At 28.9% G+C, this 11,983-nt stretch overlaps 1 protein-coding gene across 1 annotated transcript; it reads right to left on the bottom strand.

The window, feature by feature from the left end:
* Window positions 1-1,597: 1,597 nt before the first annotated feature.
* On the bottom strand, window positions 1,598-2,570 carry LOC124897253 (mavicyanin-like). Its single transcript, XM_047410095.1, has 2 exons — window positions 2,314-2,570; window positions 1,598-2,218 (listed from the first exon to the last, which is right to left on the bottom strand). Exons 1-2 carry the CDS (start codon window positions 2,486-2,488, stop codon window positions 1,902-1,904), a joined length of 492 nt encoding a protein of 163 aa, XP_047266051.1. The 5' UTR covers window positions 2,489-2,570; the 3' UTR covers window positions 1,598-1,901.
* Between the last annotated feature and the right edge of the window lie 9,413 nt (window positions 2,571-11,983).

Here is an 11,983-nt window from a genome sequence, read left to right as displayed (position 1 = left end):
GGAGAAGAACAACACCATTGTTGTTACTGCTAATTGTGGATTTTGATGAATAAAAAAGGAGAATAAAATAATAAATTAAATGGAGAAGAATAAGAATGGAAAAGAAATTAGATGAAAATTAATTTTAAATAAAAAATACACGTGTCAATATGTTATTAGCGCGTGTATTACACTTTCCACTTTAAAATTGGATATAACGTTTTGGGGGAGTTAATTCCACTTTAAAAAAGTCCAGCGGGGTAATAGGACCCCCGCAAAGTTCAGTATGCTTAACTGAAAATTCGATCAAAGTTCAAATATTTTTGTGAATATTATCCCAAAAATTAATAATGCGAGTCATTCTACTCTTTTATATGGTGAGAAATTCTCTTTATTAAATTTCTCATCTTGGTTTTGGTAAAAAGTCTTAGTGTTCTAAAATATTCTTATATTTATTTGTTAAAAAAAGACACAAGTGCCTCCTAATTATGATTGAGTTTCATGGAAATGTATTTTCTTTATTCAAATTTGTCGTTGTCATCCTCACCAAGAGAGTTATGGGAGTTTTTTTTTTTTTTTTTTACCAAATGGTCTGATATATATTTAAACTTTGATGAAATTTTTTATAACACGCATGAAGGACTTCTATGATCCCCTAGATTATTTATTAGGGTATTATGATCCTTCTAACTATTTATTAGCGTATTTTACTAACACTTATTTGGACTAAACTCTTTTATTTATTTATTAATAATTTTTATCTATTTATTTGTTTATAAACATCACAAAAATGTACTAATAAATAGTTCAGAAGAGTCAAGCATGTTACGATAAATTTCATCAAAGTATGAATATATTTTGAATCTTTTTCTCTTTTTTTTGTCCATTTTCATTTTACTTACCTTTTGTTATTTTCATTCCTTTGATGATTTTCGTGCTTACATAAATAATGTTTATATAATAAGATTCTTAGTTGGTGGTCTCTGAGGATTAGTTAAATTTACTAATTTTTTGGTCGATGAGTAATTCAAGTATTAACATTTAAAGTAGTCGATGAAATTTCTATTTGAGCTTTGAATATATTTTGACAGTAAAAATAAAAATAGAAGTGAATATAACGGTAAAATGGGTGTCAATGTAAGGTGCAAGGATAAAAAATAAAGCTTATATATGATTGTAAATAATGCGTACGCCCTAGTATAAAGAAAGTGATGTCTGACAATTATAACTATCTAGATGTAAGAAAATGAGACTAACACTAGCTAACAAGAGAAAAGTTGACTCTAGTTATGGTTATGACTTATGAGGGATAAAGTTAGTCTCCGTTAAAAAGCTAAAAACGAGACAAACATTAATAAGAGTGTTAGTGTTAATAAAGTTAGTCGTTAAAAAATTGAGGCTAGTTAGGGTTATGATCAAAAAGTGCTTTATATTAAAAGGTTACGATTGGTCTACTAAGATCAAAGTTAAACAAATCATTTGATGACACAATAATTTACTTTTTTTTGTTTATATAGATATACATGACAATAAAAGGATATTTGAATAAATCATCTCTAATATGGTCATAGATAGCGTAAATAAAAATTCTCAAACAATTATTGCCGTTTTTAATATGTTAGAGCAAGCCACTTACCATTTATTAAAATTTTTATCAACCAAGGCAATTAAATTGTTCGAAAAAAAAAAAAAAGCCATAGAAAGAAATAATTATCTATTCTACTCAACAAAATAATTATTCCAAACAATAAAGTAACAACTAAATTCCAAGAAATGACGATAATAACTTCTAAAAACCTAAATAATCCCCCCACCCCCACTCCAACAAACACAAAAAAAAAACACCCACCCCTACCTTACATCATACTACCTAAACCTAAATTATAAGACAATGTCTTTTTTTTTTTTCCATAATTTCAAAATTAGACAAACATAACTCCAAATAATGAAACCACAAACACCACAACAACTTTAGCCGACTTAGTTGCGCCACTGGTAGGAGGCCCAGAAGTTTCACTTGCAACTTGAGGTGGGCTTGCTGGTTCCAATACTTTGACAATCATTTTTAGGCCCCTTTCACAATGGCCCGATACTCCACTAATGAAATAAAACAGGCCGGGTCGGTCCAATTTGAATATGGATTTTCCATTGTTGGAGAAATACACTGGATGCACAGACTTGCACTTCTCATACTCTTCTTGAGTCACTGCCATCACCGAGTCTTTTTTGTACGCAAACACTACACAGAAAAGTTAGAAATTTCGTTAAGGGTGTATAAAAGCATATTCTTAATTAAGTTTAATAATAGTAGTGATAAGGTAAATATGTACTTACGTAAGGTGTCATTAACCTTGAACCTATTTTTTGAAGCCCATTGATTGTATAGTTGATCATCTTTAGGAATGACCCATCCTTCGTCGCCACCAACAGTGAACTCAGTGGAAAAACCACTAAAGAAATGTAGTGAAAGGAAGAAGACTAAGTACAGAAGAGATTTGGAGGAAGTCATACTTTAAAGGGTTTTTGAGGAGTTGAGGGGTTGTTATGATTTACTTGTGAATTGTGAAATTGAGATGAAAATTATGGCTCGTTTGATTGTATATAAAGGAGAAGTTGTTACTTTTTTTATGGAAGAATTTTGAGTGCATGCGCTGTGGAATTAGTTGGGAAGTTCTTTATTTGACTTGGTATTACTGTAGTTGAGAAGTTACTGTTTTTAAGAGTGGTTTAAGGATAAGACTACTAAAGGATTTGATTTATGTCCTCAAAATTTTGAGACCCCAAAAAATTAATATAGATTTTTTTATTTTAATTTCACTTAAAATAATATTAAAGATCGTAAAATATAAAAAGTACAATCTACTTTTTATTAAAAGTATTTTAATTTTTTTTATCAAATCTTCATATTAATAAATAAAGTTTTCACAATAATATTCAAGATAATGCATTGAAATAAATGACTCACATCTTATTAATTAAATACTTATTTTTATAAATAATAATAATATTACTATGTGAAGTTAAATACTTAATGTCTTCTAAAAATACAATACTAAAAAAAATATACTAATAATCAAAAGTTAACTCTAAATTAGTGATAATATTTTTGTTATGTGCATATATTTAAGGTCTCATATTTAAATTTGACAATTTGGCTTTAGCCACTATTTTTATTGAGACGGACTTACTGTTTTTCAAACGTCTATTGCTGAAAATTAAGATAGATGGACCATTATCTAGCTACCTAGTTTATATATAAAAATAAATACAAACTAGGTATTTATATCTGAAAATTGTGGCTCGTTTGATTGTATTATGAAAGAATTTTGAGGAAGTTCTTCATTTGACTTAGTATTATTGTTTTTAAGGGTGGTTTAAGGTAAGGCTACTGAAGAGTTTGCTTTATGTCCTCAAAATCTTGAGGCTTCAAAAAATTTAATTTGAATTTTTTGGTTTTAATTTCACTTAAAATAATATTAAAGATTATAAAATATAAAAAGCATAAAATTTAAATTAAAAAAAGAAAAAGAACTATCTACTTTTTATTAAAAGTATTTTAGAACTTTTTATCAAATCTTCATATTAATAAATAAAGTTTTCACAATAATATTATTACGTGAAGTTAAATGCTTAATGTCTTCTAAAAATTAAATACTAAAAAAAACAGTACTAAGAATCAAAAGTTAACTCTAAATTAGTGATAGTATTTTTATTATGTGGATATATTTTGCAAACGTCTATTGCTGATATTAAGACAGATGATCATTATCTAGCTACCTAGTTTATATATAAAAATAAATACAAAAATGTAGTCTACACGCTAGAAAACTTAGTTGTTTGTTTTTGTAAGTGATGAATGTTCTGTCACGCTTCGAGAAAAAACAATAACTACAATTCTTTTTTCATCTTATTTTTTTTTATTTTGTTTCTTTATGATATTCTCTTTATTTGTGTCCCTTTTTAATTTATTTTCATTCTAGAAAATGATAATTATATTAGTCCAATAAGTATTGAAATGTCTGATGCTTACAGCTCAAACTGAAGGATTACTCGTAAACACCGAAGTATAGAGCAACGAGGATTACTCGTAAACAACAGAGTCTAAAGCAACGAAATAATTGGAAGTAGTTTAAAATAGAAGGAGCACTAATAAGAGACCATTTGGTTATAGAGGACTAATAGAGAATTTCGTTAGCATAAATTTTGGAATTGAATTTGTTTAGCGTTTGATTGTAAATTTGTGCTAAATAAAACTTATACTGACTAAAGGTCTCGAGTTCGATCAAGGTATAGAAAAAATTCTATTGGGAGCCCACACCTAGAATGGGTCTTGTATTGCACGCTCCGAATTAATCGGTCTGCATTGCACATGGGATGAGAAACCAAAAATATAATTAAAAAAATAGTACTTGGTAGGCCTTTTTGATTTAAATAAATAAGGAATAATAACACAAACATACATTAACTTACTGTATTTACATAAATCCCCACACTTATAAAGTAATTATAAAAATTTCAACTGATTATGCATTTTTTTTTGGATGTAACGGGAGCTAATTATGTATATCGATGAACTCAAAATGGGAAAAAATGTATTGGGAGCTAATTATATATCTTTACAAAGAAAAAAATGTATCTTTGTTGGATGTGTTATGTATCTCGATAGACACAAAATTGGAAAAAATGTACCAAAAGCTAATTATGTATCTTTACAAGGAAAGATTATACTTTCGCTAGGATCTAATTATATATCTCGACAAACTCAAAATTGAAATTTCAATAACTATGCAAAATGTCAGAATTTTCTGTAATTAAACTTCAAATTTGTTAGAATTTATACTGTTTTTTCGATAAATAAATAAAAAGGACTGAAGTGTAGTTCAATAAAAATAAAGGGTTTCCTTTAGTTTTGTTTGGTTACTGAAACCAAGTAGAAATGTTTTATTTGCTCCCCAGTCTTGGTGTAATAGATTACGCTAGGCTAATTAGGGTTTCAGCTCCCAACAATGGCTGATCATGACCTCTGCTTCATGTCTCAAACAATTGATGAACAAATCATTAAAAAACCAAAAATATTTCCCACTAATTCCACCGATCTAACGTTGTTATTGCCGGATCATCTTCTCCGTTCGATATTTTCCAACCTTACATCTAAAGATCTGATGCATGTCGGCCTTGTTTCCAAAAATTGGCATCGTAACATCCCATCACACTTCACTTTCAACTTTCACCATTCCCTTTTCTTTAGAAAAAGATCCCGACTTGACAGCTTAGGAGAATTGCATCAAAAGTACATCTATTGGGTCCATTCTTGTTTTGAGACCTATAAAAGTGAGTTAAGCAAAGCTGAAAAACGTATATTGTGCATTCAATTTTATGATCGTGATGTAAACGATACGTTGAAATTGATCGATGGAAATAATTTCCACGAGGTGTATTTGAGATTTAGAGAAGGTTGGCACCACTTGCTGTATATGCTTACTCTTTTTCATCTAACCCCATTGCGTCCTTTCTGATCCACATATTTTATCCATGGTGAAGGAAAACTTGTCTCTTTGCAAGAGTTGAAATTGGATAGAGTTAGGTTAACAGGAGAAACTCTATCCATGTTTATGAGTAAGTGCCCTAGCTACTAATCTTAGAGAATTGAGTTTGGTGAGGTGTGAGTTTACATGTTCTTCAGTGATACTTAAGTTAGACCGCTTGAAGAAGCTTTATGTAGAGCTCTTGTACTATCTTTCTGTTGTTATTACCGATATACTTACAAGTGTTTCATTTTGTTTATCGGAGTGAAAGCAACATTGCTGTTGGCATGCATGGATATTCGTGCTTGTAGAATGTTGCGGGAATTGCACTTGGATTGTTGGAAAATTTCTGTTCAAATTTTGAGTCCATCACTCAGGGCGTTGATCTTATTCTTCACAAGGATGTATGATCGTTCAAGAATTCGTCTAGTTTCCGCTCCCAATTTATCTACCTATGAATACATAGGTACAACATTTAAACCATTTTTAGATCCAAGTGATGCACCAAATCTTTTAGAGACCAAGATTGAACTAACATATAATTAATGTGGAGAAGATCAGTAGAGCTTGGTTCCTCAAATTGAGAAGTCATCTTAAAGAATTTAACAACAATATTGTACTTTCCTTGTGCATTCGTGATGATTCTGATGAAGGGGTACATGAACAAAAACCTTCAAATATTTTAATTTATTTTTCTTTATTTCCATCTCATATATATATACACACTAATGAATCTTTTTTTTTTTTTTCTATGCATGAATGAAGAAGACAAGTTCTGATGAAGGCAAAGGCGAAAAATTATGGAGCAAATTAATTAGACGAGCTCCAACACGTCCGTTACATCATATCAAACATATATTGCTAAATGTGAAGAAGCTCAAATATTCTCAAAATGAATGTTCGATGAGATTTATAATTGATAGCTTATTTTGGATGTCTCATCCAGACACATTGACTCTATCAATGTCGCATAAACTTGTTGCACTGGCAGGTGTAATATTCTCAATCTTGATTTGTTTTTTGATTTTTTTCTACTTTCTGTTTATTGTTCTAGAATTTACTCTTAACATTTTGCTAATTTTGTACAGGAAGTCTGTGAGGAATTGAAAAGCAGAAAAGAAGGAAATTATTGTTCCGTTACCATGGACAAGTGTTGGAGGGCTTTTCTAAAAGATTTCGAGGTTCAAAAAATGACTAGTGAAAAGAAGAAGTCGAAGTTTGTTTTCAAATTTACTTGGCAATTGATTACTTAAGCCAAGTTCCTTTATGTGTATTTTTCTTGTTTTACTCCAAGTTACGCGGACTCTTCATTTTCAATGCTGCACTGCTGTCGGATTTTTCAAAATACACTAATTTTATAGTATCCAGCACATATTCATTGATATTTTTGAAAAGCCCAAGCAACATAGGTTGGTTTTAATTAGGCTCAGGAAAATGTTAACAATCTGTTGAGACTAATGGACGAAAAAAGGTATATTTGATATTTAATTTGGGACATACTCCTACAAGTTGCTCTATATTTTCAATCCACATGTCTAGTGTTCTGCTTTTAAGTTGTTGCACACTTGTTGGGCGTGTGTCCATCCATGATGAAGCAAAATTTGCTTCTTTACAAGAGTTGAAATTGAATGGCGTCAGGTTTTATGGAGAAAGTACTCTATTAAAGTTTTTTAGGAAGTGTCCTTATATTAGAGAACTACTAAATATGCTCGTGCTTTGCGCGAACGCTAAAACAAATCGAAATAAAGATAAATAGTGTGTTGCTTTAATTCTCGTAAATGTTGTTTAGAGGGAAAAAAAATTAAATGTTTCAATTTTTTCCTTTTATACTCCAAAATTCAACTATAACACTATATTTTCTAGATTGATATCAAATTAAGAAAATTCAATCCAACACATGAGAGATCAAACAACTGAGAGATGATGAAATTTTAAGTAATAAAAATTAAAATATATACACTTTTTATTATCGATTGTTTCATTTTGTCTATCTCTTTTATATTATATAATAAATATTTTCATTTGATAATGAATTCACTCACATACTATCATTTTTTCTATGAGAAAAAAAAATACGTAAACAACATGTATTTAGAATTATTAATACACCATATATATAATGGGGTTATTTAAAAGTTATATACTAAGTAAAGTACAGTTAGTTATATAATAACTTTCCATAGCATGCCTTAAGGATGATTCGAGGAGTATTAAAGAATAGAAATGTAAAACTAAAATTAAATATACAATTGCATAAATTTCATGTCGAACTGCTAATGGTAATAGATTTTTTTTTTTTCTTTTTAGAATCATTATTAGTATATTGAAGAGATGCCCTTTTATCATCTTCTTTTGTAAGTCGATTCCAACATCACCAGTAACTATTTTTATCACAATAAAGTTCTTAATGTATTCAAATAATAATTTACAAATATAATATCTAACAAATATAATCTTTGATTAATAGTAACAAGAGCAAGAACATAACACATTACTAAGGGGTCGTTTGGTGTGAGGTATAAGGGAAAAATAGTCTCAGAATAAAATTAAATTATTTTATTCTATGTTTGGTGTGAGGTATTAATTAGTACCAGGATTATATATCCCACCATTTACACCGCGGTGATGGAATAAAATATCCCATATACATGACGGAAAAATTAATTTCGAAATTAATTATTATGGGATAATTCTTTCCAACCAGACGACTCCTAAGTGTAATATTGAGTTCCTCCTAAATATCCATCCAAAAGAAATCTAAACATTGCAACATGTATATTCTAAATATTTTACATTTCAAGCTATTATATACTTTAATTTAATTCCAAAGTTATGATAGTAACTCAATTCAAAATCTTTTGATCCGTCAAAATTATTTATAATAAATTCTTTTTCAAATTACCCATGTAAAATACAAATTTAACACACATAAGATGAGATTATTCAAATTTAAAATATAAGTATTTGAACACAATTTACTTTTATTCATTGGAACAAAATTTTGAAACTTTAAATCGACAACTTATGGTTAAATTTTCTTTCTCAATTAATCATCTCTATAGAAGCAAGTATAATTTAATTATGACATTGTTTATAAAATCTAAGATCATACCTGCTGATGCTTTAAATGCTTAAAAAAATAATAGCAATAAAATAATTAAAGTTTTTTTTAACATCCCTAATCATGACATTTATCATCCCCTATACTTGCCAAAAAATAAGAAAAGAAAAAACAACCTTTTTACACGAAACAATGAATAATTAAGAAATAAAATCAAAAGAAGCACGTGTACGATATACACCTAAAATAAAATTAAGCCGTCTAAATACATAAATTCTACATAGAAGAGAGATTACTTATGGTTAATTTCAGCAAGTCGTGAAATCATGTATTTTTTTTTAGTGACGATATGCGAGAATCAAAATCAGTTGAGCCTTTAGATGATCCTGATTTGTACTTCATCACATTTATTTTGCAGATGTAATCAATAAATATTAAAATGTCAGTTGTACAAACTTTAGCAAGAGGGAGTGTCAAAATAAAATTAGATAGAAACACAAAAATATCAATTGTACAAGTATTCAAACACAAAAAAGTCACTCTATCATTAGCAACTTTGCAATATGCTGATATATTGAGATACAAACTAATCACTCAAACGCATATTGATTAATTGATATTAATATTAATATTTTATATTAAAGAATATAAATAAATGAAAGAGTAGTAATTGACACATTTATTTTGATACAATAAATAAATAAGAAATTTTAAAAATAGCAATAAAATAAATGTAAAATGATCTCATTTTTATTAATAATATAATCAAGATATAATGAGGTGTAGTCGATAGGATAAAAATGAAAGTGCAGAACAATTAAATAAAAAAAACGGTGGAAGTAGCTAAAGAAGAAAATAATGAAAATATAATATTATTTTATTATATTATAAATGACTGCTGATTAATAAATTAATGATAATAACTTTTCAAAAATATCATTATACCTGCATTCGATCCTTTAATAATACATCATTTTTGAAGAATTTGTGACGGGTATTATATAGAAATTATAATACATGTGATATGAGCAAAAATCATATCATGGTGTTTCTTATTTTCTTTCTTAAAATTCATAACCAAAGCAGAAGGAGAAACGTCAAGTTATTGCTTTAACGTGCTTTAAGTAGAGAAAAAGAGATATCAAATAATTTTTCTTCGTAAAATCAAATTAATAAAATACTAATTTTAAATCATTTAAATAAAATAAAGAAAAAAAATTACCAAAAAAATATTTATGTTAATTGGTTGGTAATGATACTACCATTGTCCTCCTAAAATCTCTTCATAATCGTCTCCTAATCTTCTTTTCATATGTATGTGCATCATTTGATCTTCTTTTTCATTCCTGCAAGAAACAATACATCATAAAAATAATGCACTATGAATAAAAATTGTAAGAAAATAATGTAAAATCTCACATATCATGTCCTTGCTTATTAGAATCAATGCAAGATACCAAAAATTACTTAAAAATAAGATCATACATGATATTTTTATTACTAAATATTTTCTGTTGCACAGTTAAATATGAAAGGGACAACACACTAAAAATAACATACTCAAAAAGGAAAATAAGAAGATATAGAACAACTTTTGCATCCAATGGTCACCAATTGCCATATGGTTAATGATGTGTCTGCACCAAGAAACTACTATATGAATTTTGGAAATGAGTTATTTATAGATTGATAGAACATAAAATAGATAGAAAGAAGTTAATGAGACATGTTATTTAAGACTTAAGTAAAGAATATGAATAGAATGGGTTTTTTTTTTGTAACTCATGATATTTAATTAGATGTAATAAATATAACATTTTTTATTTATTAAATAAATTAATTGATTAATGAAAAGAGGAAAAATTTCAAAAAAGGAGAAAAAAGATGGACAAAAATTCTCTTTTATATATATATATATATATATATATATTGATTGAGATTGGTGAATTGTCAGAGAGATTTAATGTGCAAGTCCATCATGAATGAGCCAATGGTTTTAGTATTGCCTAAATTAGACGGTTTGAAAGAGCTTTATGTGAAGCATTATGATTCTATTAGCAAAATACAAGTTATTGCCCCAAATTTGTTTACCGAGCAATTGCAAAGACGAGGCACTTCACATGGATATTGGTGCTTGTACAATGTTACGAAAATTTCACTTGGATTGTTTGAGATTTCCCCTATTCCGTGGGTCTTAATATAATGAAGAATTGTGTTCAGATTTTGCTCAATCATAAAACTTTGTTTTTTGGTTGTGAGACGTGGAAGTATACCAAAATTTCAAGTCAATCACTCAAAACTTTGATCTTATCTCATACACGATGGCTATCTAGTCGTTTAATTTCTACTCCCAATTTATCTTCTTTCAAATACATAGGTACAGCGACATATGTACCTCTTTTACCTCCAAGTGATCGTAGAGACCAGGATTGAACTATCTATTAATAGGCCGAAGATCATTCAGAAATTGACCAGTCATCTTAATAATATTAGCAGCAGTACTATATGGTATGGTCCTTGTACATTAGTGACGAGGTACATACATATATAGTTTTGTGAATACCTACTATTTTGTCCTAAGGCGAAGTTTCAATGACCAAAATCAACTATGGTTGAGCTTCGGTCCAACTTGTTGTTACATGAGTCTTGGCTTTCCTATTACTACATATGTTGATTATCTTGTATACTAATCGAGTCCGCAGTCACCCAAAAACACGTACATCCTCCCTGTAATTGTCTTGTCTTTTTTATGGTTCAAGGGCCTACGTCTACCCGTATGGAGCCATCTAACACATTATATTTGATCTCTAAGTCCGTACACCCACAGAGAGGCAGAGATGACTAAGTGACATATGAAATATGGCGACAACAACGGCATGGAAGATACCATTCACAAAAAATGGTGAAAAGTTTATCTACCCTATGACCCTCCTATGAGAATTCACTCTTTTTTCTTTCGAATGATGAAGACAAGGTTATATGGAGTGGATAAACGCGGACATCAAATGTGGATTCCAACACAACCTCTACATCATATTGAACAAGAGCTAGATATGAGGCTCAAATGTCACCATGAATACTTGATGAGATATATAATTGATAGCTTACTTTGGATATCTCGTTCAAAGACATTGACTCTATCAATATTATCTACTTTTACCACACTGGCACAGAGTAATTATACTTATAAGAATTATGGTTACATCAGTAAAATAATTTGCATAATAGATACAGATGTAAAGTCAACAATTGGGATATACGATACAAATGTAAAATAGTCTATATTATAGAATGTGAGTTGTGACAACTAAAATACAAGACGAACTATTTGTATCATGCTTTATTTGTTTGATATTGATTGTATCAAAACATGTGAGATTGATAAATTTGATACATGCTGATATATGTATATACAGGT

This window comes from Capsicum annuum, chromosome 3, assembly GCF_002878395.1.
Source record: "Capsicum annuum cultivar UCD-10X-F1 chromosome 3, UCD10Xv1.1, whole genome shotgun sequence".
NCBI lineage: Eukaryota > Viridiplantae > Streptophyta > Magnoliopsida > Solanales > Solanaceae > Capsicum > Capsicum annuum.
The sequence above is the reverse complement of the archived record's forward strand: the minus strand, read 5'-3'. Positions and strand labels throughout refer to the sequence as shown.